At 34.9% G+C, this 27,388-nt stretch overlaps 1 protein-coding gene across 1 annotated transcript in view; it reads right to left on the reverse strand.

Moving 5' to 3' along the window:
* Positions 1–27,388, reverse strand: part of LOC126832681 (uncharacterized) — a 35,914-nt gene that overhangs the window by 6,893 nt on the left and 1,633 nt on the right. Inside the window, exons 2-17 of the mRNA XM_050563547.2 lie at positions 17,820–27,248; positions 17,146–17,265; positions 14,896–14,947; positions 14,191–14,267; positions 13,462–13,663; positions 13,033–13,130; positions 11,848–11,983; positions 11,300–11,428; positions 10,198–10,308; positions 6,763–7,434; positions 6,455–6,518; positions 5,165–5,203; positions 4,013–4,100; positions 3,196–3,785; positions 1,972–2,108; positions 1,130–1,261 (exon numbers count right to left, since the gene is read on the reverse strand). Of these exons, the coding sequence (XP_050419504.1) occupies positions 1,130–1,261; positions 1,972–2,108; positions 3,196–3,785; positions 4,013–4,100; positions 5,165–5,203; positions 6,455–6,518; positions 6,763–7,434; positions 10,198–10,308; positions 11,300–11,428; positions 11,848–11,983; positions 13,033–13,130; positions 13,462–13,663; positions 14,191–14,267; positions 14,896–14,947; positions 17,146–17,265; positions 17,820–27,248 (12,076 nt within the window). The remainder of the gene's footprint in view (positions 1–1,129; positions 1,262–1,971; positions 2,109–3,195; positions 3,786–4,012; positions 4,101–5,164; positions 5,204–6,454; positions 6,519–6,762; positions 7,435–10,197; positions 10,309–11,299; positions 11,429–11,847; positions 11,984–13,032; positions 13,131–13,461; positions 13,664–14,190; positions 14,268–14,895; positions 14,948–17,145; positions 17,266–17,819; positions 27,249–27,388) is intronic.

Below are 27,388 nucleotides of genomic sequence, written 5' to 3' on the forward strand. Positions count from 1 at the left end.
TATTTAAGCTTCCACATTTCTGTATTGTAGAAATCAGTGGATGTGTCTCAAAATGAATAGTGCAAACATGCTCTGAAATTAAACATTTTGTAGCCATTTTCGGTAACCTGTTGGAAAATGAAATCTTAAAGAGACAATACAACAAATATGTTAAAGGGACAATACGACAATACTAAATATACAATAAATACAAATACACACTTATATACAGTACAACATGATACAAATGATGGCTATGGGTATGATGAAAATGTATAAAAGTCAAAAATTTTATTTCTCTAATTAAATTTGCAAAAAATGTATCACAAAAGCTTATTTTTAGCACTTTTCAATAAGCTGTATATTTTAAGTATGTTGCATTCCGGTCATTTTATTTACACCTATGGATACTATGTGCTTAGCACTTCAAAACCATCAAAAGAAAATTTACTTGAGACCATGAAAGAAAAAGTTACAGTGTATCTTTTTCTGTACTATAAGGACAATGTGAATATCGTACCCTAAAATAAGTCCACACAAAATTAGTATGTATTGATTTTCTTTTTCAAATTAGTGCTTGGTTGGATGTCGACTACCCGCTTTATCAGACAGGGTCAAAATTAGAAGGTTGCTATTGCACCATAGAATGCAATCTGTGCTTAAAAAGGGTGGTAAATACACATGTGAAAACCGCAATTTTACCCATAAAATGAATAATTCCTGTACAGTCCTTTAGAGTGACATCAGGCTGTAACCTCTTCAGCATGTCACCTCTTGCACCTAGGGGGTGCCATACCATAAGTTTGATTAAAAACTTCCAACCCCCCATCTTAGCACATTTTGCGATTTTTGCATGGTCTTCTCGCGGATACACTCTTAAAAAATTATCTCCAAATTTATTGTTAATTATTCCACAATATTCCATAGGCTTAAGTTAGTTTCACAAATTTATCAACACTAAATAAACAGTCATGTTATTACCGTTTAAAGAGCAATCGTAAAAAACAAGCAGATACCACAAACAGGAATTTTTAAGTACAAAACAAGGTTACACTAATCAGTTTGCTATCATAAACCATATATCCCCATATGTAAGACATCATCATAATATATTCATTGCACCATATATAACATATGCTAACAATCTTACCTGATGAACTAAATTTTGGTCTGCTACCTGGACTTGAGGGGGTAATGTGGGAACTTGCGGTTGTTGAACTATTACCCCTTGTGGCATAGTGTAATACTGTGGGGCTGGCATTACACCTTGACTAGTTTGTACCTGATAACAAGGAATAATTTTTTAAATATAGGGTATGTATTTTTTTTTATTTTTAACCCTGTATTGGTTTAATCATTGGATCCATAAGAATCATCCTGATGACAACTCAACCAATCTCTGCTATTTTGAGAACTATCTCACAAATACTGTCTCATCCTCGTGTGTATGCAAACTATCATCTGAGTTTATTTTTCATCTGCGCCGTGAGACCAACTTAAAGTGGCATTATGGAAAATTAAATAAAAAGCTGACAGTTCCCGCTATAATAGTTAAAAAATAGATAATGTAAAGGGAATATGCTGAAAATTTTAGTCAAATTACTTCACTGTAGCCTCGATTGTCATGGTTACTGTTGTTATGATAATAAACAAAGTCTTGATTATCCATTTTTACGGTTATGGCAGATTGGATTCAAATCTGTTTAAAATTGGACCCATCACATGGCATAGAGAGTTGATTATGGTCTTGTCATGTTAATCAATGTCTAATTAATAATTTATATAAGATTTAAGGCCTAAAGAAAGATCTGCAATAGGCAGATTTAGCTCCTGCATAATGCCTGCTTAACTTCTAATCTTCTAAATTACTATCCAAATAACACCTATTTATTTATTATTTATAATTATTTTTTAATCAAACATGACTTGCTGTGTTTTTGAGTAATTTTCTCTATATACAATAGTTATGACATTGACAGTTACTTGAGTTACCTGATATTGTTGTTGTTGTTGTTGATGATATATTATTTGTTGACCAGATGAATCCATTATAACCTGAGCTTGTTGAGGAATGTTAGGGTCTGCAGGTAAATGACCTGTTTGTATTAATTGTCCATTCACATCTACCACTGTAAAACAAATACTCATTTTCAATTTAGTTCAAAAAACATTTCATTACAGTTCAAACAAGAATCATTGCTGCGTATCACACATTATAAGTTAAGTTGAATGTCAATGAAACATATGCCCACTATAAGCCTTGTCATCGGAGCAGCTGATTATAAAGATCTTACATGTATATTAAATGTCCCCAAAATAGATGGCACTCATTATTACTTGTACATTTATCTTTTTATAACGAATCAAGCAATCACGTCAGTTCACTGATGTAAAGAAACTACATTTACATCATATCACCACTTTTAATCAATCAGAATCAACCTTATTGATATTGTGTTTCAAAACATTGACATATCAAATTGCTTATCCCTGCTGAGTTTAAGCAGTAACACATTCAAGATATTTCACCTGACAAATATTTACAGCAGTTATTGTGACGGAAAGCTGCATAGCCCAATCAGCTAAAGTTCATCCCAGAACTCAGTCCAGACATTTCCATAATGGACTTCTACACAAAATTTAACATTCTACCTGCCAGAAGTGGGCCAAAGGAAGTCATTGTCAACTGTAGGAAAGAGGGTCAATAAGCTCCCATTCCCATTGTTGTACTTATTTTTTGTGATAACTATAAATATTAGCCTGTTCAGAATATGATATGCTATAACAAAATATTTTCCTTATTTAATTTATGTACCGACTTCAAGTTGAATATAATGACCTTCATTTATTCCAAAGATAAAGCAAATGTGTGTGATGAGAATATTTAGTTCATGATGTCTAAACATCTTCCTTATAAAAAGGTATTTTACAATTACAACGATAGATTAATCACACATCAACAGACATCACAGACTTTCACATATTGTCAGTCTTGTTATTTATTATTCTTACTGGACCTTAAAATGTGTATATTTACGGGATTATTAAAATTGATGTTAAATGTGTTAATTACTTGGATAATGAACCATGTGGCCTATTCTCACGAAGATATGACTGATAAGGATTGTAACTGACAAGATTATTGCCTTCTTAATCAACAAATTTTCCAACTGTCAAACTTTTGAACCAAAACCGGGTTTAAAGATGGGTTCTTACCTTGTTGAGGTACACCAGTTAATTGAGGGGGGATACCACCAACTACCACTTGTTGTGCTTGAGATCCCTGTAAATGCATCACCATATTCGGATCCTGCATTTGAGCTGCTAAATTCGGATCATGCTGCATTTGCATAACCAAATTTGGATCTTGCTGCATCTGCATGGCTAAGTTAGGATCCTGCTGCATCTGCATGATCAGATTAGGATCTTGTTGCATTTGCATGACCAAATTAGGATCTTGCTGCATGGCCATATTTGGATCTTGCATGGGCATACTAGAATCTTGTTGCTGCATTTGCATCTGCATTTGTTCTTGTAACTGAATAATAAAATTGGGATCTTGAAGTTGTAAAATAAAGTTTGGATCATGAAGTTGCAGAGCAAAGTTCGGATTATGTTGCAATGCATGGAGGAATCCCGGATCCTGAAAGAACTCTGTGGGAACACATGGGTAAGCAGCTTGTAAGGCTTCAAGTTGTTGACGCTGAAATTCCGCCTGCAATTCATCTTGTGCCTTAACCTGTGCCTCAAATAACTGACGTCTTTCTTCTTTACTCATTTTTGGTGGTGTTGGTAGAAGGGTGCGTCTAGGATAAAAAAAAGAAAATAAGATAAGAGTTCCAGATGGATTTTTTTACGATCATTGTTTTGACATCAAAAAAGGTTAAAACATCTACAGTGAAATGGAAGTTTACTGGACTGGATTCTGAACGAGGAGGGTCTTGGAAAAATACTCCACAGTTCACCTAGATTATTTAATATTTTATTTTGAAGTTGGTAAATTAATGCGCTATAAAGAACACTTATTTCATACCTTGGTCTACCTGGATCTAAGAAAACTTCCTCATTTGGTGCAGCACGTTTTTTAGCCTTACTGGCCCTCCTCTTTGAAGCCCAATTGGCTGAAATGAAAATTACATCAACACTACATGACATATAAATAAAGTTACACGACACATAAATTAAGTCACACAACACATGCCCAATACAATAATGATTACAGAACTGTTTGGTCAGTACAAACATCTACTGGTATATACACTGTGCATGTATATTGACCTATTGTTTGATTGGGCACACATTAAAACATTTTATTTCTTTGAAAAATAACTGTGTTTACAGAAGTTTTGCAGCAGGGCTTCTAACTTCTAGTTTTAACAAACTTTTCTGGTCATGCTGTTTCTTTTAGTACCAAATATTCTACTTCCAATTGCAAGCTGTCATGATTGCACATGCCATCAAAAAACAACCTAATGACTAAAACAGGGACCTCTTTAACAGCCAATTGTTGCATTGTATGTAAACAATATGACTCTGTACATTGTACTATTTATTTAGCAATTCAAATCAAATTTATTTATCAAATTGCTGATCTGAATATTAAGGAACAATGACTATTGATGTGCTACCGAGTTGCCAGTCAATATTAATTTGAACGTGATATTATATAGTTGACCGTAACAAGGGTCACAAACAAAAGAACAGTTGCTAATTGGTCGAGACAATTTATTATTGCTTCATTCCACTTATTCATATGAATTACAAAAATTTCGAAATTAGCAAGGGCTAAAAAAAAAAGAAAACAAAACAACACTTATGTTTTGCCTGTATCAAATTACATGTACAATTTCATGGTAGCTACATTGTTTGGAATTTTACTGTAGGACAGATTATCTGATTCCTTTGATGTTGGGCTAAAACCTTGTATAAACATGTACATTTATGTTGAATTTGTTGCAACAAATGAAAAACACACAAAAATAGGTGTTGTCATGGCTGAATTACAAACAGGCTACGATTAATAGACCATTGCTCTCCTACAAATATTATTATGTTATGAGGATTTGTGGTTACTGAGTGATTATCAAGTTTGTCTGGTGTTTTAAGAACATCTAGATTCAAATGTTTTCTCACATCTATATATATTTTCGTGATCCAATACAAAAAAAAAAATTCCAAAACTTACCAAAAGGTGAATCCCCACCAATTTCCTTGTATCTTGTATCTGGGTTAAAAAAAAAATCAAATTCAAAATCCATGGAATGGAACCCAGATTTGGATATTAAAATAACGCTAAATAAATATTTTACAACTTTGAAAGTTTCCAACAGTCACAAATAAGTTAATAATAGGAAATAGTGATGGTCCAATTCTGGCTACTATCTGTTTTACCAATATCAGATATTGACAGTGAAATATATCGGCCGATAAAGATACAATTACTGATAGTGGTGGATATAAAACTGTTGAACATTAAAATGCCCTGAATTTCATGATAATCAGTGTAGATATATGTCATTGTTAGTTGGGAAGCACCTGGTACTATTTTACCTCAGGGATTAAACCTGACATGATGCTTTTTGAAAGAATAATCAGTTCACGCTTCCAATGCAGTCAAAAATACACACCATCTGTTGTGAACTTAATTATTTACTGTATGATTAATTAATAAAGACGAGATTACCAGTCTATTAAGATACAATTCCCTAAATTGATCAGCACATGTATGTCTATAATAGATGTCAGAATGGTTTATGCATTAATGATACATCAAAGCGACAGCTTCCCTTTTGTCACATGACATTCTCCCGCCTTTTCTATAACTATTATAAAACATGATCTATATTATATTAAATGTTGTTAACGATAAAAATTATGTCTACATTTTTAAAGTATGAAAGCCTAGTGGCCTTTGCAACGTATTGCTGCGTTCAATTCTATAATTTTGATCATCATGCAATGGGTTTATTCCATATTCCAGTCAGAAGTTTTATCAGGTGGACTGTTGTACGTTAACATAGTTTTGCACATGCGCAGAAATGGTATTCTTCAAAAAACGCTTGTCTACCCAAACACTCAAACAATGTGTGAATAAGAATTTAAAAATATTGTGGACTGATAAGGATTTTGCACCGTTTATTCTTCCCTTATTACGGCCTCTATTAGAGTCTAAATAGCCACACGAACTAAAATAAAGATACCAAGTGTCAAGCAATATAATGATTTTTTTTTAAGGTATTTACCTAGTCCTTTTGAACAGATATCGGCGACCCCATTATCAGATAAATGGTCGATACCGATTTCTACCGATAAGCCACTTATCGGTCAATTATCAATGTTGAAACCGATTATTGGACCATCACTCATCAAAAAATCAATGATCTATGAATAATTGTCATACTCTAAAAATATCCAAAATTTTCTCTAAAACTGAACATTAATATTCACATCCAACTATGACATATAAATGATTTACCTAGTTCTTGTTCTGTTCTCTTTCTTTCTTCAACTCTTTCCTTTCTTGGTATTTTAAACACTTCCTATAATTTATAAATCAGCCACTTTAATAACATGTACGGGCCAATCCTTACTATCAACATAACTAGACTTGAATAACCGATTAAATTATTGAAAGTTTTGCGATTGAAACAACAAGGCATTCAAACGACCACTACAAATACAGCCATAAGTTTCAATATTTTACACATGCATGAAGATAGTCTTGCCAACTGCAGACTAATCTAAATTATATTTTTTAAAGAACAAAACAAACTTCATGTTTACCTTGAGACTACTCCATTGTTCTAATAATTTACTGGCTACAGTACACAATGATAAACTTTCTGTTTTTTCACCACTGTCTATACTTGATTCATCATCCTGACTCTCTTCTTCCATAGCACTACTTTCTACTGTACATTCGTTTTTATCACTACTCTCTACTAGATGTGTATCCATTCCTATATCACCAGATACACTAGAATCAGCCTCTCTTTGACTTGATGTCTGCTTCAACACACCAGACTCCATATTAGAATCTGTGTCTTCACTTGATTGCACAAAGTCAGACTGTTCTAAACCATCATCTTCAATATTTCCTAACTTTCCTAAATACTGCCCTTCAGGAATTGTTTCTGTTGACCCTAGCGACATACTTGTACTTGAGCAAGCTTCTGATGTAGTAATTAAACTATTAATGTCTGATAAATCACTATCAGAACTGACTGTTTCTTCAGCAAATGTGACACGCTTTTTAGGAGCTTTTTCTTTATCTTCTTTAGTGTCTTTAGCACAAGATAATATTCCTACTGGCACTGTAGATGGAGGAGGGGGAGGTAACTCTATGTTACTATCAGCTTCAGAAGTTTCTGTCCATTTTTCAATAACAGATAATATTTTACTATCTTGCAAAATTGTTCTATTTGTAATGGGCAACTCAGATAATAAAGACACAACCTGAAGTCAAATAAATACATTGATCAAAGCATTCGGTTAAAATAATATTCAATAAGGCTGTGTTGAATTGATTCTTTGTTTCTCCTGCCATCACTCTGGAAAACGTGCGGTTTCAAAACACAAAATGTTCTAAAAAGCTATAATACTATTGAGTCCAAGGGGGATGTACATGTATATAATCTTAATTAGTCGTAATAACCCTTTACTGTGAATGTAAAAGACAATAAAATTAACTTTAATAAATTTAATAACAACTAAAATGTGATACCAATAGGCTTCTTGTTAAAGTTTTTAAAATATAAAATAATCGTGGTTGATGGAGTTAAGTATTTAAGACATATAGGCCTACACTTATTTTCATTTGTAGCCTGAGGTGTTAATCCTGTTAACGAATGAAGTGTGCTATAAATGACTTATAACATCGATATCTGCTCAACATGCTCATTGTTATTGCATAGAAAACCCACCCCACTTCTCTATATGATTTCTACTAAAACTGGCGTAAAGCAGTGAAAGTGTGCAATAACATTGAAAATGTCTAGTTATTGCCCGAGTAAGCTTCACCAGTTTACTAGAGGGAAAACAATCAGCTTATTCAACGAAAGGCACAAGCCTCGTTTATTTAGGATATAAACACCGACTGTTTAGAATTTTGAAGAATGTTATTGTCCATTTGATACAACTTAACTCATAAGCGGCGGAGATAGCATATAGCGATCAAGCACCTCTAATGAAAAATTTTAATGGTATCTAATGGACAATAACAGTCTGATAAATTCTAAATAGGAGGTGTTTATCAATATTGTAGCCCAAAACAATTAACACTTTTCTTGGAATTCTGATGGTCGTTTTTTGGTTTTAATGATTTGACATAATGAAAACATCCGTGACATAATAAGATAACCATCACTCGAGTTCAATTTGATTTACTAAGCGACTGTTTGAAAAGGGATGCAGTGACCAGGTTCCAAATAAATTGCAAATTATGTTTGATAAATGTTCATACACTCGTGTGACCGCGTAGATATATGCTGTGTAGCGTACTCCTGCAGTTGCTACACAGATTTAAAACTGTAAACTCTTGTCATTTCGACAGAGTAATTTTTTCTTCGCAAAAAACCTGTGTATGAAAATTAGTCTCTGTCCTCAGTCAATCATAGTATCAGTCTGCCTTGTATATTTTTTATTTTTAGAATATATCACCATACAGTTATTACGGTCCATAGGGAGTTCAATAAGTTGTAGTATTTTTATGCACTTGTTGAAAATCTTCAATTTGACCAGTCTGATTGTGACAGAATGGCCATAGCAGCCATTATTGCCAGACCAGAATTGAAATGAAATTTACTTATTATCTTTTAAATCTACTCACTAATTTTGTGTTTCAGATGTGTTTCAATAAGCCAATGGTTGAATTTCATTGTTGATGACATACAAACAAGCAAAATTTCATGATGATTTCCTCAAATAAAGTTTTGAGGTGTAGAATTTTTGGTCACTGCTGCAAAGACAGTCTAGTACTCAGGAAATATTCATTCGCAGTCAGTCGCCCAGGAAATTTAGTGGACTGTTATACTCATTCGACGTGGCTTTTCGACCAATGGGAATCCAAGAAATTTTCATTTTGGGCTACAATTGTATTTAAACATTTAAAAAAAACAATGTCGAAATATAAAGTTTCTTTATAATGTACTGGAAAATTTGACAAAATCAAATAATTTGGTGAGGAGAGTATTTTAAATACAATTTTTAGCGTAAATATAGTTGGGATGTGAAAACAAAATGCCAGGGATGTCACATGTCCTCCACACATGATTAATAATAGAATAAGTGCCATACATAAAGATGCGAAACGAAGTCGTGTTTTGATATTCAATTACGGACACTTTATAACCCGAATTCAACACATTTCTCAAAGTCATTATAATAAATATAAAGCATTGGATTTAGGTACATGTTTTACTTGGCAGAATCCACATGAATACAGGTTATGTTATGAATCTTCGAGTTCCTGACGTACGGCCAAAGTAGATTCAGGATTTGGGAGAATTTTAAGTCATGCCAATGTTGAAGAAATAAAACTATTTTAGGTCTATATCATGATATTCATAAAGATCAAAATAAGGAACAAAACAATTTGAGTGTTAGCGTACCTAATGGATAATGTGTGACGCGGATAGTTAAGAGTGACAGGTTAGTTGCTGAAGCGACAAGTATTGAAGTATGAAAAAAAGCTAACTGACACTTAACATTTTGAAGCCTGCTTACATGTATAGTCAAATGTGAAGGCACTCGGTATCCCAATCAGAGTTCAGTCACAATAAACAAATCCTTGTACTTAATCTTTAAAGAAATGTAGTGGTACCAACATTGCTAGCTATTTTGAAAGTCATGCGTAATTTTGTACACTAGATATGATTGGACAATACATGAAAATAATGACATGTGATAATTTCAGTCAATGAAAAAACTGATTACTCAGAGCCAAAGTATGATAGAGCCTGTCTATATAACATGCTTTCTTATGTTTTTTTCAGTCATCTTTAACAGGTTTTTTGGTTGGTTTTTTTTTTTTGTTGTTGATAAGGTAAGTACACGATTTTCAGGGCCCTTGATCTGAGTGCGCGGGCGAGGAGAAACAAGGAATTCAGCATGGCCTAACTTTACAGAATTAATATGACAAGCATTGTCAGCTTACATAAAACTATCTCCTATTAAAATGGTTACATTTTGTTTCACCAGATATTCTGCCTAAAATATTACCTCAAATTGAAACTCTGCTGATGGTTCTTGAGAGTCCGCCATCCAACTCCATAACAAAGGTAAACCATGATAATCAACAAACAATCTCTGACAAGCTGGTTCAGGAGTATTCTGTAATATATAGCATACTTCAAATATTCCAAGTTTATTTCTAAGTGTATTCATATTGTGTTAATCTATAATAAATTGTATAAATTTAATTCAAGAATACCACTTTATAAATTTTTATACTTCCACCTGTCGTTTTATATATCTACTTAAAGGGCAATCCCCCCAGAATAAAAAAATTGTATAAATTTAATTCAAGAATACCACTTTATAAATTTTTATACTTCCACCTGTCGTTTTATATATCTACTTAAAGGGCAATCACCCCAGAATAAAAAAAATAAAGTTTAAGACCATATCCAATCCAAATAAACCATATTATAAATCTTACATAGAGTGGCCATTTAAAACTTTACATTAATCTCCATCTTCGTGCATCTGAGGTAAACTAAGTAACAACCATTTTTGTACAAATGAGTGTATATATTTTTTGTGTTCGGTAAAATAGTACAAATTTTTTAGTTTCGAGAAATGAAAATCATCTGGCTTGTTGCACATTAAATGTCAACAAATTGATGGCTGATACACAGGTAAAACTGATGGAATAATGAATGAAATGGAGTTTAACATCCTACTGTTCTGCTCCGACTAGTCTAATGAAGCCAAGCATACACTATACAATGTGCTATGACAGAAATTTTGCACGGACAATGGCAGTATAGCCTACTCTTAATCTTATATCGAATTTCAACTGCAAGGGGATCTTTTGTGTATGGACCTCAGTTTTTCGTACCATCCAAATGACTATAAGTTGTCCCTTGCCAGCTCTCTGTCCTGCACCACTAACAAGGGGGAACCACACCAGAAAATATTGATGAACTTTCTTGGCCAACACATGGATTGAACATGGTACCTCCAGGTTAGTGAGCCAATGTCCTACTCACTGAGCCACCATGACTCCCATAAAACTGATGAGTGTATAGAATAGACAATAATTATTTAGTTTATGTAATGGCACACTTCCAGCTATTGAATGTATAATGTCTGTTTTTACCTGTAATATTTTTAGGATGGCTATTCTATGATCTGGTTGTTGTACGTAGACCATCAGACGACACAAGTTTAATACATGATTCTTATTACGTAAACCTTCAGCACTCATCCTCTCAATCTGTTCTTCAATCTATTAAAAACAAAATCAGGTCAATATGCAATCATTTCAAAAGGTAGGTTCCCCTTGGCGGGCCAACGGATGTACATACGTTCATACCGATATACATACAGAAAGTAGTGACGGCAATATACGACCACATTTCCGTGTGGGCGCCTAAAAACTTGATAAAACAATCTATATCAGATCGAGAAGTTTATACATTTATTAACTAAGACTTTATTTACTACTGAAAACAGATGTCCTGCATCCCTATAAACAAAACATGAGATATTTACATATTAAAAAGATAATAAAAGACGTAAGTATGATTATGTTAGTGCTGGTCTGGATTCAAGATTATGGGTTTGTGCCTAGCTCCTAAACAGTGACCAATAAAGTACTGATTGAGATAATTTACACAAATTATTTACAGACGGATAACATCTTACCTCATCGACACCAAACATACTTTCTTTCTTTTTAATAATTTTGTCTTTCTTCTTATTCTTATATGGTAGTGGTTTCTCAATACCGATTACACCACGACAATTATCTGACCCACAAAAACATTTCTGAGCTGCTTTTCTGTTCAAAAATATCAAATCAAAAGTAAATAGGCAATGCATAAATAATAACTATTTTTCAACTACACTGAACTTTAAGACTGCATGTTGACTAAGAGATATTGGATTAGTGCTGGGTATTGCCACTGAAATCACGAAATGATACGTATTGCAATTCAGGTGCTACGATAAGATTTATATCATGATTCATAACCAGGTCAATATTTACCAAGTAAACAACAGATTAAATGAATAATTAATAATTTTAGTCCTGCCAGTGTCAAAGAAATAAAACTGTTTATATCATGATATTGATGTGGATCAAAATAAGGACCAAAACAATTTAAAAGTGTTTGTGGACCTATAGATAATGTGTGACGCTGATAATTAAGACAAATAAAAATTGTGTGTCGCAATTCAATACGCAAATCGTGAGAAGGTAAATCGTGATACATCGATTCAATGATATATGATGCCAGCAGTATATTTGATTTAAGGTCATTTTATTTCAGTTTCAAATCAAAGATATGTGTTACTTTAACAATAGAAAAGAAATGAAATGGGTTTTAACAATACACCATGCACTGCTATGAGTGAAATTTTCCCTGGATAGCACTGTTTCCGTCTACTCTTTATCAAATTCCCTCGGTCAAAGGTTCTATCATGTGCAGGACCTTTGATTTTTCATCTCATCGGCACTCCATTCTGCAACACTGACCAGCCGAAACCACGCTGGAAAATCCCGGGCATCTTTCTCGGCCAAAACCAGTATTGAACCCTGGACCAACAGGTTAACAAGTCATCACCTTTCTCACTGAGCCCTCCGCCACGCCCCCCCCCCCCCAACACACACACACATTTAACAATAGGGTCACCTTGACTTGTTATGTGAGTGTAGCTAATGATTTGATATTTTAGCCTAATTCAATTGTGTCATTCAAGAGACAACCACTGTCAAGACTGAACATATATTTAGGACCACTACTTTTTTTTTCTGAAGGGTCTCAAATGTCTGACATATTTTTCAAGATTTCATAAGTGGTTTTAATCCATACATGAAAATGAACATACCCATATGTTTCAAACTGATAATTAAAAGTGAGTTCTTCACCAGGTGAAATAGTTCTTCTAGTAAAAAATCCTATTCTCAATTCACCATTAACTGTCCACTGTAAACACAAGTGAAAACATTATTATTGAAATATTTTTTTACAATTTCTCTAGATTGATGTTTTAATCTTTGGCGAGCTTTTAAAATCAGACTGTTTCAGTTATCGCACTTTGTATAATGAATTCAAGCCTGGCATAAACAAGCAAAATACACATAAAATGACCATTAAAATATTTCAAATGATTGCCAAGACCAATTGTCTATATTTACCGGGGACTAATAATTAATAAAGAAGGATAAAGTTAATTTGTATTAGACATAACAAAAAACAGAAATTGATGTAATAAATTCCTTCCTCGTCCATTAGCGGAATTAAAATGCTTACTTACCTTTTGTGTTTCACAATTTGGATCACAACTATGATTGATAAATCGTGAAATATTTCCTCTAAGTGTAGCATCAATCAGAACATCAGGGTTCAAAGCCATGAAATAGAAATGCTTGATTTCATCTCTTGCATATTGTTTTGATCTATTCTTAAACTCCTTGTAATCTAAAACCTCTCCTACATACTCCATTACAAATTTATCTCTGTTGAAACAAAACATTTTTGTCTTTTTATTTAAATAATCATAATATATCAAAATTTATAAAGCGCATCAATACAATAATTCTATAAAGTTTCTGCTTTCTTCGGAAGGCTGGATACAACAAAGGGCTTGAATGGCCATACAAAGATCCTGGAAAATGGCCTGCCAGTATTACCATCATCCTCGGTATTCCCTGTGGCATCATTCCGTTCTACTTCACTAACTCATTCAGGGGCGAGACACAGTCAAATTATCCACCCTTGATAATTGTGCTATATTTATCGACCAATCAAAAGATTTTGTTGCAAACTATGTCAAAAGATTTTAAGACACCTTTTTATGTGCATGTCAATTCTTTGATATTAACTTTCTTGCAAACTTTCTCATAATCGGGCGCACAAGCTGCAGTATTGTGGTGAACATGAACGTATGTAAACTGTTTTTGATTGGTTTGCAGAATCGACCTACATGGCCAATGAAATCATTAGTTTGGACAAATTTATTATACATCGGTTATATAAAACTTACGCTTCTAGTTCTTCAGCAGCCCTTAAACCCCAGCCTTTCCATGACGTCTGAAAAGCTTCTACGTTACTGTATACAAGCTGTAAAGAATATATTATGTATTTAGATGTACTATAACATTATTAAAAACGTATCTGGTATTCTAATGTTTAATTTGTCTCTAAAATTTCATCATATCATATATAAATTTTCAATAGCAGAAATTCTGCAAGAAATACAGTTATCAGTAACATCAAACGTCTTATTGGTAACAATTTTACAATTCACATTTCTAAAAAAGATTGTATGAGCAAAATCATTCTTGACATCCTCATTCATTATGTCCCTGTTTCCATCAAAAAATAAATAGGAGATCCATCAATTACTCGCACATTTATCTTTTTATAAAGCATCGCACAAACAAATTCTTTACCAACATGCTTAACCCAAGCAGAAAATGCTCATGATCAAACTTAGTTAAGGTATTGATGTAATGACACTATACGCCACTTAACTAGAACCAAAATTATCATGTTCCAAAGTTGCAGTAAAAGCTCATTATCAAGATTTGTCAAGACATTGGTGGGACAAACGTATCCATTTCATTAGGTAGGGGGCAATAAAATAAATACTTTGCTGGCGATTGAAAATATCACCTATCATTTTATACTATTTTGTTTGTCAAGATGTCTCTTTGAAGAATAAAGAAATAAATAAAGAAAAACTTACATTTTGAAATTTCTTATTGTTACAATATTCACCACAAGCACATCGTGATCCACTGAAAAAAAAAAAAAAAATCATTCTATTTATGTACGTATATAAATCTAAATCTTTTAATACCAGCGACTGCCAGGCAGGATACGTCCACATTTTGCAAGAGATGGATTGAAAACAAGCTAAAAACAAACGTGATTTTTTGTACAATCAGGGGCAATAATCCAGAAAGTTATGGCCTGAAATGTGCAAATATCAAAAGGGACAGAGATCTTTGGGATATAAAGATATGTTTTAAGTTTCATCAAAATCGAATAAAAATTGTGACCTCTAGAGGTTCAACGACCTTCAAATTACACACTTCTACACAATTTGCGTACAAAGAGCGGCCATTTTGTTGAGCAGTTTCATTTATATTTTCCCAAAATAGGAATTCAGGCTTCATTATGGTGGAATGATGATGTATTTAAACGTTTTTTAAAATCAGAAAAATTTTGACCTCTAGAGAATTCGCAAGCTAAAAATGCGATTTATAGAACAATCAGGGGCCATAATCCAGGAAGTTAAGTTTGAGTATCCGCGATTATCAAAAGGAACCAAGATCTTAGTGTGTACGGGTGATACATTCACACATATTTTTTTTAAATCGGATAAAAATTCTGACCTCTACAGGGACCACAAGCTAAAAACGTGATTTTTTGTTCAATCAATTCAGGAAGTTGCAACCCGATATGTGCAAATATCGAAAGGAACCAATATCTTTGGGTTATTAACATGTATTTAAAGTTTCATCGAAATCGGATCAAAATTGTGACCTCTGGAGGGTCCACAACCTTGATTTACCAGATGTTTACACTATTTGCTTACGAGGGGCGGCCATTTTGTCCGGCATCTGTGGGTTTATAAGCCTGCATTTCAAATTTCATCAAAATCAGATGAAAACTGTGATCTCCAGAGGGTCCACAACCCTGATACACAATATTTTGACACTATTTGCAAACGAGGGGCGGCCATTTTTTCTGTCAGTTTCGGTTCGATTTTTACAAATTCGAACTTAACCATCCTTAGGTGTAACGGTATATTGTAACGTTTTTTTAAATTGGATAAAAATTGTGACCTCTATGGGGTTCACAAGCTAAAAACACGATTTTATTACAATCAGGGGCCATAATTTAGGAAGTTATGGTCCGATATGCGCGAATATGGAGAGGAACCGAGATCTGTGGGTTATAAACATACATTTCAAGTTTGTAACCAATTGGATAAAAATTGTGATTTCTACAGTATTAACAAGCTAAAAATGTGATTTTTCATATAATCAATTGCCATAATCCATGAAGTTACAGTCCGATACATGCCAATAGCGAAAGGAACCAAGATCTTAGGGTGATAAACCTATATTTCAAGTTTCATTGAAATCGGATAAAAATTGTGACCTGTAGATTGTTCACAAACAATTGTGGACGGAAGGACGGATGAACAGGGGCGACACAATCTACGTCTACATAAAAATGTGGGCGTATAAAAATACCAATCTGATTAAAACACAGATCCTATTTCCTTTCGTTTTTTATAGTTCAAAATTTTGTTTTACTTGTCATTACTTAATACTAAACTAGGATCTGGAAGAGTTCTTATCATCAACGTGTTCTGGATGATGTGCGGGATTAGCCAATGAAACCGCTTGTTACGGAGAGCTTTTGCCGTGAGGTGCAAGGAACTGTGGGTAATCCATTAGAAACATCAATGCGGATTGGTTAATCAAATGTCTAATGTCATAGGGTCAAAAGCCGCTCAGACGACCTTAAGCGACCTCTCAAAACAACTGGTCAGATCTTCATGTAGTGTAGGCCATCGAAAGTATAAAAAAAAACGAAATGAAATATAGATCTATATTTTAATCAGATTGACAAAATACAATCTTCCATCTTGTGCTCCCTTCCTGCAATCATGTAATCATTTGATTTGACAGAGGGTAAAGGTCTATGTTTTTAAATTATTTTACCTCCATTGCCTGTAAGAAATATTACTAGATTGTACTGATTCTGGTCTACATGAAATGAATTAATTACAAAAAAAATCAGCATGAATGGTTCTGTCTGTAAATTTTTGCATTTATTCACATAGACTGACTTGAATGTAGCAAGAAATAAATGCCTGAGCCAAAAGGGGCACAAATTCAATGAGATCTACATGTATAATTATCAGCGTTATTTCTAAGTTTACAGTTCTTGTAGGGAGAGAAAAGAAAACCTTTCTTACCATTCGATATACAACATACGATTGAGACAATCATTACCACAAGCTTCTATTCCATTATCTCTATCTTCTTTACTTGTTGTACAATCGCATACCATTCTCTTCATCTGTTTAGATTGATGTCTATATAAAACATAATACACATCATTCAAATATCTCCATATCTTCCAAAGCAGTTAAAAATAATCATTTACTTCTATTAAAATACCTTCTATGAAAGTGAAATAACAAAATCATTAAATGTCAATATTTAGTAATTACTGGATTGAAAACATTAATCTAATTAATAGCCTGTTCAGACGCTTATATTTAAACAAATTCAAAATAAAAGGGGATTACAGGATAGTGTTGCTTTTACACATACTATATTCTTATAAGCCAAACCAATTTGACTATTTTGAGTAATTTTGACCTCGTCGGTTATAGGTTAGACTTAATTACACATGTCGTCATTTTTACAGGAAGATCGCTTACTGCTTGTGCCCAAAGCAAGCTGGGGCCAACATTTTAAGCCTTCTGATTCAGACACCCAAGATAAGATAGCTTTTAAGAAAAGCCTTCTCAATGCCAGGTAGAGAGCTGAGTTTTTTAAACTGGTTTATTTTGCTCTTAGATTTCATCCAGACGTTTAAGTTAATCTGGTTGAAAGATTTATTGTAAAAGACACTTAAACTTACCTCTCGGTGAGATAGAGGTTTTCATCAATTTGTTCAAAATACGGCATGGTTTCGGTGATTGGTTCTACGTTGGCAGACTCGTTCGGAGTGGTATCTCCATGGTCTATAGATGGTTGAGAAATGGTGACTGTTTCTTGGCTACTGGATACATCAGATCTAAGACTTTCATCCAGGCATTGTGAGTTCAAGGTATCAAATATATTAGTTCTGTTTTTAAAAGATTTTTCATCAATAAGAGCTTGATGTTCAATGTTCTCCGAAGATAAAGATGGATGAGTAACAGTTTCATCAATTTGAGGTAGTTTTTCTACATAAGGTCTGTAAGTAGAAGGTATTGGGGCCTTGGCGACTTGGAAGGGAACAGTTTGTGGTAATGTTTCAACTGGTACAATAGATACTAGATTTGAATGAGCGTTTGATTGTATATTTACTGGTACTGGTTGGGATGTTGATGGTAGGGGTATGTTAGAAACAGGTGCTAAAGGACCAGTTAAAGGCACAAGGTTTGATGTTGATCTTCCAGACTGATGTGGTGTTGCTATCAAAGAAGGATCATCAACATATTGGATATTGGTCACTGGGCTTGAATCACTACTTTCTAAGGCTTCAGCTTCACTGAAACGTAACCATCTTGACTTGACTTTCATAGGTTTGGGCGGACTTGTTGACGAGTCTGGAGTTTGTGTAGGAACAATTGTTATCACATTAGACTGAGGAGAAGGAGCATAGTTTGGTGGTGGTGGAATATCGGCAATATCTGTCATATCTTTAAAGTAAGACGGAGGATTAGTGGGTCGTAACGATGCAACAACTGGTGATATGGCCTGTGGAGTAAAAGTGCTTTTTGTTACTTCGGTATGAAATATATCTAAAGGTGTAACTTTCACTGGTGGATCAAATTTAGGAAATTCTTCTGTTGTGGGTTTTTCATTTTCAACTTTACTTGGCCTTTTACTGATGAATTCTGGTGATCTAGATCGACTACTACTTTCTCTGTCATATCTTCTACTAGATCGTCTTTCATAATGATCTCTACTATCTCTATCTCTATCACTGCCACGTCGGCTACTTCTATGATAATCATCTCTATCTCTTTCACGGTCCCGTTCTCTGTCTCTGTATTTTCCTCTATCACGATACCTCCTATCATCATAATCTCTGTCTCTATCATAGCTACGATAACGATCACGATCTCTATCATCATCATGGTATCTTCTGCTTCTATCCCTTTTATCATCATATCTATCTCTGTCTTTTCTATCTCTACGCTCAGAGTCTCTATCCTGCCAGTCTGATTTTACTTTCTTTCTATCATCTACTTCCCGTATGATTTTCTGCCTTATTTCTTCTTCTACCTGTTCAAATAAACCCTCTTTTTCTTCACTCTTCTGTTCAGCTTCTTCAGTCACAATCTCTGTTCCTGTTGGTCCAACGTCCAAAAGATTACCTGGTGTTTGCATTTCTTCTTGAGTTTGTTCAGATGGAGGTGCTGGTTGCTGTTGAACTTTTATGTCATCCTGATTTGATGTAGAAACAATGTCAGTAGTTTCAGAAGTACAGCCTTCTGTTTGTGGTTGTTTGTTGCATCGGGTACTTCTTCGTCTTGTAGGAACAGCTTCTACAAGTTCTTTTGCTACTGTTTTTGGTGCAACCTCTGGAGTTAATGAAGGACTTGTAGACGGAGAAGAGGTTACTTCATTAGCATTGGGTTCTAAAGCAACTGTTTTTTTACCCTTAGTTTTCCTAGAAGAGTTGTTGTTTAGATTCAGTAAGGCTTCATTAGCTGCATGGGCACTTAATCTACTACTTCTTCTGGTTTTGATCACGGGTGGTGACTTGGATTTAATTTGATCAACAGGCTTTGGGATAATTTCCTCATTTGGTTGTGAAATTTCTGCTGTAAGGGCTTCTTGTGCTTCAACAGGTGCAGTTGGAGTCACTGGTTTTGAAGGCTCCTGTATTAAATTATTATCTTTATCATCCATTAATAAAGATGGATTAAACTTAAGTTTTGGTGTTTCAGCCTCAATGCCAAATATTTCAGTTTCTCCAACTTTCACTTTGCCTTTGTCCCACTTGGTTGAGAATTTCATAGTTATTTTTGGTCTAACTGCATCAGTATTAGGCAAATTTACTACAGAGCTAGAGGTTAGTTCACACTGAACTATAGGACTGGCTGAAATCTGACTCACATCTGCTGAACTTTTATATGCAGGTTCTGGTTTTGATGAAGGATGTTGTTCAGAAACATCAGCCGATTCCCTTCTTGCCGATATTCTAGTTGATCTACGAATAGATGTCGCAGACAAGTTTGATGTTGCTGAAATAGGAACTTCATTTGGATAAATTTTTTTTATTTCTAAAAGCTGTACTGGAGGTGGTGCAGACTGTTCCCCAGGAAGGGGAATATCAGTCAATTCTAGCCCCATTCTGGGTGCAGAAACTGGCAATTCAACAGGAGATAATTTTGTATTGTGTGGAAATTCTAATTTAGATTTAGTCTTTGGTGGACTGATAACCATTTTGCCTGATTTATCTAAAGATATATCACCTAATCTTTCCAAGTTTACCGTAAGAGTTTTCAAAGCAGGTTTTTCTGCTTCAAATTTTGCTACTTGTTCTTTATCTTCCATATTCTTGTTTGCCACAAGTGAGATGTGATTGGTTTTGGCCTCAAATGATTCTGCATCTTTGGCATCCACTACTAGTTTTGATGGAACTGGTCCTACTTTAGAAGCTGCCACAATGGCTTCCTTCATGGGTAACACATTACGAGGTGAATTGACTTTCATTGACTCTAGATCTGATTCAGACAGTATTTCATCATATGTCTGAAGTGAAGATAATGAGCTATTCTTATTCACATCTGTAGCAATAACTGGACAAGGGCTATGACGTAAAGTTGTTTTATCCTTAAGGTCAACATTTTTAGATTCATATTCAATTTTACTTGTATCACTCATTGGCAAATCTGTAAACTTTCGCCTCTGTTTCTTAAAATTGTGGGTTAGTTTTTCATCCTTGGTCTGACTCTCAATTTTACCATCACTTATGGAGCCCCTTATTTGAGGTGATTCCTCCTTCAGCTGTGGATGTTTTGTACCGGATTGCAAGTCTAAATCCATCAGAGAGGGAATTTCTTGGTCCTTTCGATCAATGATCTTTTCCATTCTGTCTCTTTTTTCAGGGATCTCTGAACTAGTTGGACTTCTATAATGTTTACTGGATACTTTGTTGTCTCCTTTTGGACTTTCAAAATGGCGGTTCTTCTTCCCAGTATAGTAATCAATTTCTGCTTCAGCTGCAGACTTTTTGGTACTGACCTCTCTTTCTTTTCTAGTTCTATTATAAAAATCATCATCAAAGTGTTTAACAACTGCTCTATCCTCATTTTTATATTTTTTTTCAAATTCCTCATCATAGTATTTGTGTCTGTGGGATTTCTCTCTTAAATCTTTAGAGCTATCCCTGTCATAATCAGGGTGTCTTCTTGTTTTGGGATAATCTAGACCTATGTCATCACCTGGAATGTTCCTTTCTTTGCGTCTGTCTTGAGGATTATCAGACCAAACATCTTTACCCCTATAATAACCATCACGTTTCTCCAATCTCCTGTCATCCTCAATATTCCAATCTTTCCTTAAAACATCATCAACTCTATCGTCCTCTTCCCTTGGAAAATCTCTACCATATTCATGCTTATAAGTATCTTCCCACTCTGTTTCTGAAGATTCCCACTTACTTCTAACATATTGTGGAAACTTGTCATAGCTTCTTGGTCTGTCACGCTCATCATAGCAAGGATGGGATGGTGACAAATATCCAGGTTCCACTGGTGTAAATTCATTTCTCTCGTCTTTATACCTTCTAGAATCCCTGGCACTGTCTTCAGGGTGACCTCTACCCAACCATCTATCTCTTTCCAAATCGTCCTCATACAATCCATGACCAGATGGGCCAATCTCATCATAATATTGTCTTCTATAAGATCTCCCTCCCTCAAAATCATCATCCCGATAAGGAATTCTACCTCTCTTATAATCATCACCTTCATACCTTCTGTCGGTCAGTCTGTCTTCATTTTCAAGATATCTGTCCATGTGTCTGGATTCTGGCAGATTCTCTTCACTTAATCTCCTGGAAGAATGTCTTGGCCTAAGATTGTCATCAAATTTTCTTCTGGCTACATCAAAATCATCTTCAGTGAATTCCCTACTTAACGGTCTTGATCTAGCTGTTTTTTCGTCACTATGTCTTTTGCTTGTATGTCTAGGGGCGTTAAAATCATCTTCATTGAACTCTTTACTTGATCGTCTAGGTCTCTCCATTTCATCACTGTGTCTTTTACCATGCCTTGAAGAACCAAAATCATCCTCAGTAAACTCTTTACTTGATCTCCTAGGTTTGTCTATCATTTCATCATTCTGTCTCTTGCCTGGATGCTTTGGAACGCCAAAATCATCTTCTATAAAATCTCTGCTACATCTCCTTGGCTTCTCTTTCTTTTCATCACCGTATCGCTTGTCCGAATGTTTTGAAGCATCAAATTCAAATTCAGTAAATTCTTTGCTGGATCTCCTGGGTTTTTCCAAATGTTCTTCACTGTATCTCTTGCCAGAATGCTTTTGATTTAATGTATCAAATTCATCATGAAGAAATTCTTTACTAGATTTTCTTGGTCTATCCAACCCTGTGTCATGTTTCTTGTTTGTATCAAAATCATCTGTAGTAAATTCTTTGCTAGATTTTCTTGGTTTTTCATTTTTTTCATTACTGTGTCTTCTATCAGTTTGTTTGTGTCTCGCAGATTCAAAGTTATCCTCAGCACATTCTTGGCTCGATCTCTTAGGTCTTTCAAACTTATCATCTAAATCTTGTGCATTGCTAGAATTAAGAACATCATCATTAATGAATTCTTTATTAAATAAAGGTTTATCAGTTTTTTCATTATTGTGCCTCTTACCAGAATGTTTTTGTTTCGATTGATCAAATTCTTCATCAATTAATTCTTTGCCAGACCTTCTTGGTCGACTCATTATCTCTCCATCATGTTTGGATGAAATGTTTGGTCGACTCATTATCTCTCCATCATGTTTGGATGAAATTTTTGATTTATATGTAACATCTTCAGAGTAATCCTTTGGGAGTGAACGTTGTTGAATTTTGTCATCATCCACTTTCGGTTTAATATCCCTGATAGAAATGCCTGACTGTCCGTATTTTTCAGATTTTTTGTCATGCTTCTTCTTTGACGTATCGAGCATCTTTTCAAAAAATTCTTTATTAGATTGTCGTAGTTGTTCTATGCTTTCATCACTGAGTCTTGTGCCAGTTGTGGCTGAATTCTCTTCATTCTCCCTTATTCTCTTGGAAGGTGTATTTAGATCCATTGATTTATCCAAATGATCAACCTCCCTTGTTTTTTCCATTGCTTTATCAGCTCTTGTGTCTTCTTTTTTATCCCTTTTACTTTCATTTCTATACTCACTTTCTTTTTCTTCAGCTTCATAAGAGTTTCTGCGTTTTATGCCCTTGAATTCATCCCTCTGGCCAGACTCTTTAGATTTAATGGCCTTTTCCATTACTTTTCGTTCTTCCGTAGCCATTAATTCCTTCTTCTGTTTCTTGTCATATCTAGGATACCTTTCCAATTTAGCATCTCCATATTCCATTTGAATCACATTTGCTGATTTAATTTTATAGTCTTCTTTGATGTCATGTTTCTGCACAGATAATGCAGTTATTTCCTTCCCAGAACAATCAGATTCAGACTCAGATGAGCTGTCATCTTTATCTTTTTCTTGGTTATGATCTTTCTGGGCTAATTTAGATTTAGATTTCATTATTTCTTCTGTATGCCTCACATTAACTTCACCATCTGATCCTTCTTCCATTTTCTCACTTTCTTCACGATTTTTCCTATATCTACTTTTAGAATGGTCAGATGACTTGTCTTTTCTGTCTGATTTCACTTTCTTCTGGTGGACCTTTTCCTTTGCTGATTTTTTATTTTTATTTTTTCTATCTTCTGGTGATGTATCATCACTTGTACTGGTTTCATAACGCTTTCTACTTTTATCTGGAACAGGTGATTTAGATTTTGATTGTTTCTTCTTTTTCCTATCTTCTTCAGATGATGATTCATCCTCTGAAGTGGTATCATGTCTTTTTCTGGTGCGGCTTTCTTTTGAAGAATCTTTAGACTTTTTTGAATCTTTAGTTCTTTGAATTTTTTCTTCTTCAGAATCATAATTCTTATTTGAAGAATGTCTTTGTGACTTTTTAATATCTTCATCCCTCTTTTTGACTACATTATCAACAGAATCTTTCTGCTTTTTAGAGTACACCTCTTTGTCCTTTACATATCTATCATGTCTTTTAGATGGTCGGGAATCTTCACTCTCATCTTCTGAACTGGAGCTCGAATCAGTTGTATCATCTGAATCATCAGAAGTGTCTTCTACTTTTTTACTTCTAGTATCCTTGCTGCTCTTCTTCACTTTCAATTTTGTCTCTACTTTAGTGTTTTTCTGTACTTTAGTGTTTTTCTGTACTTTGGAATTTTCGTCCCTTTCTGTTAAGGTTTTATTCTTAACATCTTTATTTTCTTTACCATTTCTTTGCTTGCTGTGCTTTTGTTGATCTATTTCTTCACTGCTTTCTTCACTTTCAACCTCTGACTCCGAAGAGTCACTACTTTCTGAAACTTCCTTCCTTTTCTCTGTAGCATCTTTAGATTTAATTTTAGACTGTAAAGTCTTGACTTGTACTTCTTCCTCTTCCTCTTCTTCTTCCTCTTCTTCTTCACTGGTCTCTTCAGAAGATGACTTGCTACTGCTACTACTTTCTCTTCTCTTTTTTTCTCTTTGTCTTTCCTTCATTTTACGTCCTTTGCGAGACTGGCTGCCATTTTCAGATTTCAACATTTCCTCAACGGTTTCTGCAATAACTTTTTCGATTGATTTACCTCTTCCTCTGTTCACTGATCTAGATCTAGACCTTGACCTAGAATATGAACTCCTCCTACGCGATCTATGAGGTGAACTTCTTCTATCTCTTCTTTGGTCATAATAATCAGACTTTCTATAATCATCAACATATCTTCGATGATGATAGTTTTGATAATGTTGGTATCTGCCATATGGTTGTCTGTTATGATACCAAGGTCTTCCCCTTCGTGACCAGTCATACCCTCGGTCATGTCCTTTGTCATATCCTCTATCTCTTGATCTTGAACGTCTTTTGTAGGATCTACTTGATCTCTGATCATAAGAGCCAGACCTTGACCGTGATCTTTTTGACTTCCTTTCTCTGTTTCTATCATTTGAACGATGTCTTGATTTTTCTCTGCTTTTATCTCTTGAAGTACTTCTCTCAGAACTTTGCTTTTTTAATTTCTTACTTCTGTCCTTGGATGGACTACGACTTTTGTCTTTATTAGAGGACTTGGCAGTGTTGTCATTCTCTTTGTCTTCTTTATCATTAGCCTCGATATCATTAGATTCTTGTGTTACCTCTGAAGTATCTTTTGTCTTGATATCGTCACATACCTCTGCGCTTGCAGTTTCTGCATTACTATTATTTTGATCAGCACCATCAGACCATCGAGATTTGGCTTTTGCTTTAAGTTGTGAGTCTTCTATTTTTTTAGCAAATTTTTGGACAAGTACAGTTGGTTCTTCACGAAGTTCTGCTTTCTGTTGATTCAAAACTGCCAATGCCTGATAGTATTCTTCCTTCTGCAATTTCTCCCTAGCCTCAAGTGTATCACGGATTTGGACCAGTTGTTGAACACTTGGATCATTTATATCCTCATCTGGTTTGAAGATTTCTGGTTTCTTTACAACCTTAGGCCTTAAAGGTACATCTTTCTTCAAATTTGCTTGTTGTTGGTCTTCTTCTTCTTCAGATTCACCACCTGACCCTTCTACAGTTTTAATAATCGGTTTCAGTTGAAATGATATTTTACTCTTAACACTAGATTTTACATTTAGTAGTCCTTTACCAATCATAGGTGGTAACTGATTCAAGGCGGGAAGTTGTTTTTCACCACTTTTTGTGGCTTGCATGATTTTATTTAATAATTTCCTAGCAGCTGATTGTTCTTCTTCTGGCTCCTCAGGTTCTGTTTTTTCTTGGATAATTTCTTCAGGCTCTTCTATTGCTTCAACAGAATTTGGAGGAGAATCTTCTATTTCAATTGGCTCATCTCCAGTGCCAGAAGCCGCCTTTAATTTAGTGTTATTTACTTCAGTTTTAATGTTTTTATTTTCAAGCTCTTTAAGTGAGATATCAGGTGGTGGTGGTGGGAGTTGAATCTCATCCAAAACTAAAGGAGCTGCAGGAGGTGTAGGATTTGCTTGGTCAATAGACTGTACTACTTGTGCTGCAGATTGCGGAAGATGTATCTGATGCATAGCTTCAGGAGGATGTATCTGATGTACAGCTTCAGTAGGATGTATCTGATGTACAGCTTCAGGAGGATGTATCTGATGTACAGCTTCAGGAGGAACAGGCATAATTTCGGGAGGAACTGGCATAGTTTCAGGTGGAACTGGCATAGCTTCAGTAGGAACTGGCATTGCTACAGGAATTTGCAGGCTGGCTAACATCTGTTGTTGTTGCTGCTGAAAAAAGGCTTGATGTTGCACAAATGTTTGAAAATCAGGAAAACCCTGGGGGAAATTAGCTGGAAATGGCTCTTGAGGAACGCTAGGTGGAAACTGTTGGGGTGGTCCATTATATCCTGGTTGAGGAAAATTGTTGCCGGGGAATTGTGGATCACCACCAAATTGTTGAAATTCTGGTGGAATAAAATGAGGTGCTGGTTGTCCATCATACCCTGGTGGACCATCAAATGGAGGGTGCTGGTCAAATTCTGGAGGTCTGTCAAATTCTGGTGGTCTGTCAAATTCTGGAGGTCTGTCAAATTCTGGTGGTCCATCCACAAAATCAAAATGAGGACCATCAAATCCGGGACTATCATCGAATCTAGGATGCCGTCGACCTCTACGACCAAACCTAGGCGGGCGTCTCTCAAAACGATCAGATTCATTTGAATCTTCATTAAAAGGTTCACCAAATCGTGGACGGTGTCTAGAGTCCGATCTTCTGCGACCAAAATCACGATGTCTTTCATTGAACCTTTCACTGTATTCTTCTTCAACAATTTCAGTTTCTGCAGGTATAGCCATGGGTTCATCATCAAACGAGTCTAGTCTTTTCTTCTTTTTCTTCTTCTTTTTTGGTTTTCTATATCCCGGTCCATCAATGACAGGTTCGTCAACTTCAACCCATCTCTCAGTTATAGGAATTTCAATATCTAAAATACTGGGCAGTTTTGAAGCTGGATCTTCTTTCATAAAGCCTGGATCATTATGGTGCCTATTCTTGTGTCTCATGCCATCACCAAACTCTGCCTCAAACTCCCTAAAAAAAAAAAAAAATACAAGAGATGTACAGTTGATTGAATTTATTCTATTATAATACAGCACGGGTTAATTTCATATGGTCTATAATTGTATGCCCAGGATCAGGATCAAAATCACTTTAAAGTCTAAAGTCTTAAT

Source organism: Patella vulgata, chromosome 9 (genome assembly GCF_932274485.2).
Source record: "Patella vulgata chromosome 9, xgPatVulg1.2, whole genome shotgun sequence".
In the NCBI taxonomy this organism is placed as follows: domain Eukaryota; kingdom Metazoa; phylum Mollusca; class Gastropoda; family Patellidae; genus Patella; species Patella vulgata.